The sequence below is a fragment of the Polistes canadensis genome, unplaced genomic scaffold, assembly GCF_001313835.1.
Source record: "Polistes canadensis isolate GaletaPanama2010 unplaced genomic scaffold, ASM131383v1 scaffold_2, whole genome shotgun sequence".
Taxonomy (NCBI): domain Eukaryota; kingdom Metazoa; phylum Arthropoda; class Insecta; order Hymenoptera; family Vespidae; genus Polistes; species Polistes canadensis.
In genome coordinates this window covers 712,461-720,012 of record NW_014569549.1, presented here as the reverse complement: position 1 = coordinate 720,012, position 7,552 = coordinate 712,461, and the positions used below count along the sequence as shown (strand labels likewise).

Here is a 7,552-nt window from a genome sequence, read left to right as displayed (position 1 = left end):
TAATTAAGTTTTTAATAAATCAAAATTGGCTTACAATCAGTCTGTAAATTTAGTGTTAAATATATTATATAATATATATATATGTATATGTGAATAAAATATGTTTGAATGAAGGGTTTAGTAGAAGGGAAGAAATTAATATTTATGTATATTTTATTAGTTAATTAAATACTATCATTTGTTTTTTATAAAATAATATTTAAGTTATATATATATGTAGTAATCAAATTTTTAATGAATCAAATTGGTCCAGTTCGTTAATCTACTGTTAACACGATGAATGATATTATTTTTCTTCAAGATCAGGTTTATATACTTTTTCTTTCTATTTAATTTTATAATTAGATTACCATCCCCCAGTAATTGTTCTTGATAATGATTACGAGTATCACTAATTAGATAAGTTAAAATAAACAAAAGTTTATATTAATTGTGGAAGAAACACGAACGGATTGTTTTTCTAACAATAAGTTTATTTTGGTTATTTGATTAATCAAACGATGATGATAAATCCAAAAACCTATTTTAAACACATTTACAATAAATATAATTATTTAATAATCAAGCAATAGAGATATTTGATAAAGCGTTTAAATCGAGTTACTATTGTATTTATATAATTAACAATAAATAATACACAAAAAGTATACCATTGCATATATATATATATATATGAGTATCGAGAACAGGTGTGAAATAACGTCTGACGCTTTAACAATTGTTGCTAAAATCCTAGTGAAAAGCCTCTGTAGAAAATCGATTTTCATTGAAAGGAGAATAAAAGAACATAGATGCAGTCGTGACCGACCGAATGAACGAATGAACGAACGTACGAAAGTACGTAGGAACATACGAACGAGCGAATGGGATGATATCCTAACGAATCCGATGTTTTCTACGCAAAGCTTACGACGATTCGTTCCGTCCCCCCTCCTCCCAAACGCTATGAACTAACTAAAGGGGAAGTTGCCGAGGTAAAAGTTCGCTGAGTGAAATAGAAAAAAAATTGAAATAAAGAAATAAAAAAAAAGAAATAGAAAAAGAGTAAGAGAGAGAGAGAGATTATAAGGACGAGGAATAAAAATTAAAGGAAAAAAAAAGAAGAAACAAGAAAAAAAAAAAATACACACCCACAGAGACAGACAGACAGACAGACACATACACGGGGATAGAAGAAGAAGAAGAAGAAGAAGTAGTAGAAGAAATATAAAAGTGGTGAGAATTTTGCATAGAATGTTTGCACGGCCTACGTCCTGTCTGGTGGAGGAGGCCTCTCTTTGGTCGTTCTCCTCGTTGGGTGGTGGGCGCGCGCACTCCTATGGTCGTTAGAAGAGAGTAGTACTGCTACTGGGATCGTATATATACCTCTGGATGAAGAGGTATAACGTAAAGTATATATATATAGGTACACGCGTGTGTGTGTGTGTGTGTGTGGGTGTATGGGTGAGATCGAGGGAGACGCGTAGGCGGCTTGGAAGGGGATGGGGGTGGGTGGTTGGTGATGGTGGTAATGGTGGTGGTACGCGTGGGATCGTCGAGACTCAACCCTCCCCCCCCTTCCCACCCTCCGGGTGTTCCAGCCTTTCCACCCCCAACCACCCCCGAGTCTCCCCAGCACCCAGCCGAGTGGAGAAGGTTGAGTCGAGTCGAGTCGAGTCGAGTCGAGTCGGCTCGGTCGATATCCCTGGCTACAACGAAAACGCGTCTTCAAGGCGACCTGCTGACGTTAAAGACTGGCCCTATGAACGAACGCTACTCGATCTTTCACCCATCACCTTCTATATATATATCATATATATCATATATATATATATGTATATATATGTATATATATGGAACGTTTATTTTGAAAGTGGTGTAAGTAAGTCCATTTTTTTGCAGCTAGTAAATATATATTATTTTATTAGGGTGAATCTCACAAGTTTTTTCTAACTTGTTATAATTGTTAGAGAATAGTAGAATAATTATATTATTTTATTAGATTTTATTTGTCCGATATATATGTATTATATTTATTATTAGGTTGAATCAAAAGTTCGTGCGTTTATTATTGTATCGGGTCTAGGTATAAAAAGTATATTTTTTTTTTTTAAAATAGGGATATACAAATTGCTATCAAACTGGTAAAAAGTCGTAAATAATGGACAGGCAATTAGTATTATTCAATAATGTTTATTCGAGGTATGACAAAATGTATTAGTTTTGTTTGATTCTAAAAATCGACAGAACTTTCTCTTCTATAGATCTGATACATATTACATATATGTAAACGTATAGTCGAGATTTATTCCAAGGATCAAACGCACCACTAACACACGTTCGTCCATTTTTGTTCCTTTTTTTTTCTACCACGGGACAGATTCTACTCTCTCTCTCTCTCTCTCTCTCTCTCTCTCTCTCTCTCTCTCTCTCTTCCTTTTTCTTTCTTCGATTTTTGAATATAAAATTAAATCTTTCATAGATTAGTTTTCATTCAATATATTTGCTCGACTATAAACAGGATATTGCTCATGTTATTTATGTTTTGTTATATTTTGTTTGATTTATTTTATTTTATTTTTTTTTTTATATTCTACTCTCTCTTTCTCTTTCTCTCTATCTATCTCTTTCTTCGAATTTTGAATATAAAATTAAATCTTTCATAGATTAGTTTTCATTCAATATATTTGCACGACTATAAACAGGATATTGCTCATGTTATTTATGTTTTGTTATCTTTTGTTTGATTTATTTTATTTTATTTTTTTTGTATATTCTACTCTCTCTTTCTCTTTCTCTTTCTCTCTATCTATCTCTTTCTTCGAATTTTGAATATATAATTAAATCTTTCATAGATTAGTTTTCATTCAATATATTTGCTCGACTATAAACAGGATATTGGTTCTATAATTTATTTATATTATGTTTTTGTTTTGCTTTGCATCGCTTTGATTAGCTTAGCTTAGCTTGTTTTTTTCTTTTTATAAAATATATATTTAATTTATATTTTCTTTTTGTTCATTTTCGATTTTACAGGTAACGATATTGTAAAAGGGCATTTGCAATTTTATGCCAACTTCATTACAAACACCGAAGAAGAGAACGGCGCGGCCGTAATCGATAAACGATAAAATAAGAGCTGATAGAAGATATATTCGCGAAAGGGAGACGAAGAGAGAGAATGGGAGAGTGAGAAAGAGTGAAAGAGAGGGTGAGAGAGAGAGAGAGAGCACTTCCTTGTTGATTTTACGCCGTCGAGAATCGGAAAGCCTGTTGAGAATGGAAAGCCCTGTTATCGGCGAAGCGCGATCGCTCAGAAATGGAATATCGTTAACCCTTTGTGATACGAGACGCTTCGCTGACGATTAAAAAAGAAAAGAAAATCCACTTGTGCAAGAAATTTAAGTTCATTTTTTTCTCCTTCTCCTCCCTCCTCCTCCAATTCCTACTGCTTCTTTTATTTTTTTTGTTTTTGTTTTCTTTTTTTTTTTTAACATTCGACAACGAAAACTCGAATCGAAAAAATTATTTCTAATTAAATAATTTCGTATATTTTTATTTTCTCTATACAATTATTTTTAATGTTTTCATATCATATTATATCTATTAATCTATAAATTTGTATTTATTAGGAACATGTATGTATATATATATATATGATCGTTGTGACATAATTTAATTAGACTACTTATTATATCGTTATTATGCAGGGTGTTCGTATAAACGAACAAGAAATTGTTTTATATGAAAAATTAATGGCAAGTAGAAAAGGTAGAATACAATTCAGTTTAATACGTTTGAAAATTTCTTTAGATAAGAGTACACTCTTGATTCTATTAGATTTATTATCTTATTCTTTAATATTTTTCGAGATAATTTTTTGGTGTTTTCTTAAGACATTATAACGTTTGGAGATATAATATAAAAATATAGTTTTTATTGACCGTTCGTGACATATAAATAAGGGTTTATGCATTGTGCATTAAATATCGACGACGTATAAATATTTATTGCAATATATGCTAAAACTAATATTTTTTACCGACTAGATGAATACTATGTATCAATGATCATATTCAAATGATTCCTCTACCGTCATATAATTTTCATGCAAACTGCATAAACCGTAATATGTTATTATACTTCGCAAACATTGTCAAAATCTCTTGTATCAGTTATCTTATACTCATCGAACAAGACTTTTAGTATCCAAAGTTGCATGCTCAATCAAGTGCACAAGTATTCGACAAATTACAAAATTTGCAAAATAATTATTACAAATTCCTCGTACGAACAAATTTTATCATAAGTTTTCGACTTACTATTTCTTTTCATGTAAAATTACTCTCTGCTAAGTTTCCACCACCAATTAGAACAGGGACACTCTGTATATAAATAAATTGCAGCTAAAAATTCGTAATTAGACTATGCTTAAAAAAAGGATGTTTTTTTTTTAATATAATTTAGTTATAATACCTATTATAAATATATCGCTTATTTTATCAAAAAAATATATCTAAAATTACGAATGATACGACGACTGGAATTGTCATCTGGGTGCCATTAAACGTTTAATATAAATACAATAATAAATTTAAAAACTTTGGCTCTAATATCAAACGTATCTCCGATCCTATTAACGAAACTATTTTACGTTGGTCGTATTTCCTTGATTCTATGACGAAGTATCGAAGAAAAATTCGGAGATGGTAGATAAGTTGACGAATGCTCTTTGATCATGCTCGTTGTCGTTGTTTCCGTTTTTTTACTCGTCGGATAAATGATTTTTCGCATAGCATAAACCTTGTACTTTATTATTATACTGTGAATTTCGGTTTCTGCTGATATCGCATATTCGAATGGCATTTTGTTCAAATTCGTAGCAACGTATTTGCCAAAACTTTTGTATTCGTTAAGTTTTATCCTGCCGTTTTCCTTCCTCCTTCGTTTTCTTCGTCTTTCGTTGAAAATAACATCGACTACAGATGTTTTATTTCTTCTCGAGGAAGAATTACTTTCATTATCCGAGCTTGATTCGTATTTAAAAAGATTTTTCGTTAAATTCGTAACATTATTTTTATCGTTAACGTTAGACACAATTTGCTGATTCTGAAAAACAATTGTTTCACATTTTTATGACGATCCTGTTCTTATTCTTATCGGATAAGAATATCGGGCGTACGAATTGTTAATTATTATTGTTCATATTAATAGCATAAGACAAAAAATTAGTACTTCGATTGAAAATAAAAAAAAAATGCCGAATAGTGTTTTATGACGAGTACGAGATTTGCATAACAAACGAATTGTGTGGTTAAATTACAGTACATTGAAAACAAACGTAACTTCTAAAATAAATACTATTGTAAAAAAAATCTTACAGATTTTATGTGTTGCAACAGATTAAAATCAAAATACTAATTTTTAGGTGTAAAATACAAAATTACAAAATTTCTAAACCTTTTTTTTGTTCGAATCAACATTTGCGTGCAATAAGAAATAGATTTCTCAATTATTCATTTGAATAAACGAGTAATAGACGAATGAATATAAATAAATTACCGTTTTAGATCGATCGGTTGATTGATAATCATTCAGTCTACGATTATGTTCAACCGATTTTTCAGATTTTTGAAGAAATTCGTCGAGCAAATCGAACCATATGGCGCTCGGTCGATAAACAACTCCCATTACTGATTTTTCTTCGATTTTCTTTACCTCCTGTTGGTAAGCCGATTTAAGATTTTTTATTTTCCGGGCAACTTCGCGCGGCCCGAGACTTGGTATTTGCATTTTCCTGGATATCGTGTCGAAGGCAGCATTACGGGAAAGTTTGCTTCCGTAATCTTTGGAAGAGACATTCCAAAGGCACTCGCATGATCGATAAAGTTGGATAAACTTAACGATCCTGTCATTTGCCATTGGATGATTAACGTTTGATTTTTTATACATTTCTTTTGAAAAATCTCAAATTTAAATTAAAAAATTCAACGATAACTCGCGTACTTTCACACTTGTTGTTTCTTTTTTCACTATTTTCTTTTTAACAAAAAATTGAACGCGTACCGTTCCGGGTCTATCACACACGAAGCAAACTAACAGACTGATACAATCCCAAGAGCTCGGTCAACGAACAACTAGGAAAAGCGTGTTCGTTCACGAACGAACGTGACTCATTCTACTTCAGCGAGCTCTTTTGGTTGTCTCGGTTGCTATGCGATTCCTACCATCTTCTTACATACCATCGAGTTCAAGAAGAAGAAGAAGAAGTAGTGGGAGAAATCATTCGGTGTGTCACATGAAGTAATTGGATATGAAATGTTTCTAATTCAAATGTTTATACGTCTCTTTTTACGATTGAAATCAATCCCTCGATTATTATTACTTTATTAGATATAGATCAAAGAATATTATGAGTTATATTTAGTAAATTAAAGCAATTATTTCATAGCTACAAAGCCTATCGATGTAATAAAAGAAAGGGTTAATTTTTACGATATTTCAATTCGTATTGGAAACATTTATTTATTTATATTTTTATTTTTTTACACCAAAATTATTATAATTAACGTTTATTTAGCACACATTGAGTAGAATAAAATAATTTTTATATATAAATGTACAGAAATTATTTGACGGTACAAATATCACGGTGTACTTGAGAGCTCATATATGCGCTTAAATTAGAGTTGCAAGTTTGTGCCTGCAACGGACAGGTATGTGGTTGTAAGTTGAATCAATGCGACGAGTATAAAGTTTCTGATGAAATCCTACTTATTTTTTTTTTTTTTTTAACGAATCGATACATTCGTATCAGTTATTTAAATAAATAAATAAATTAATCGTTTTTGAACGATCGTACGAGAAATTGGGTCGAGATCGATTTTCGTTAGAAAAAAAATCGTTTGGTTTATTCCACAGATTAAATCACCGCTTATAAATGTATTCTGTTTTATCGATAATACAGAAACGCGTTGAGTAATCAAATTATTTTCGATAGATGGGGCGTTCGAGAAAATAAAAAGTATCAATTTGTTTTCACTTTGTGCGTATTACCCAACGAGAGAGAGAAAGATTCACGGATTGGTTGTTAGTAAATAATTTCACTCAATATTTAATCAACATTTAAAACGCGACCGATAAAACAGAAATCACAAACGTGTTCATAATAATTACGTAAAATATTATTCGAGTTGCGAATAAAATTGTAAACGAGATTCATTGTCGTCGTCGTTTTTTTCTTTTTTTTCGAGGGGTTGGGGGGTATGCACGATCATTTAAATAATATCATTCATTAAATAATCCCGACATTTTGTTGTTTTCATTCTTCGAATTCAAAATTTAAATTTAAAACTTCGATCATCAATTTTATTCGATAAAATAATTCGATTTTTAAATTATTTCGCGGTAATCCATTGTTTAATAAAAAAAAAAAAAAAATAGAAAAGGAAAAAGGAAATCATTCATTTCCAAATTGAATATCTTTTTTTAATTTTTTTTTTTATTAAATATATAAGATTATGTGTAGAAATTATTCAGTTCGTAGAACGATGATCAAATAACCATTCGATTG

General features: G+C 30.8%; 1 protein-coding gene and 1 long non-coding RNA gene across 2 annotated transcripts in view; one reads left to right on the top strand and one right to left on the bottom strand.

The window, feature by feature from the left end:
- The window catches only part of LOC106785002, an 86,364-nt gene that overhangs the window by 18,844 nt on the left and 59,968 nt on the right, over positions 1-7,552 (top strand). The window lies entirely within an intron of this gene.
- On the bottom strand, positions 3,601-6,248 carry LOC106784996. Its single transcript, XM_014745086.1, has 2 exons — positions 5,542-6,248; positions 3,601-5,088 (listed from the first exon to the last, which is right to left on the bottom strand). Exons 1-2 carry the CDS (start codon positions 5,929-5,931, stop codon positions 4,630-4,632), a joined length of 849 nt encoding a protein of 282 aa, XP_014600572.1. The 5' UTR covers positions 5,932-6,248; the 3' UTR covers positions 3,601-4,629.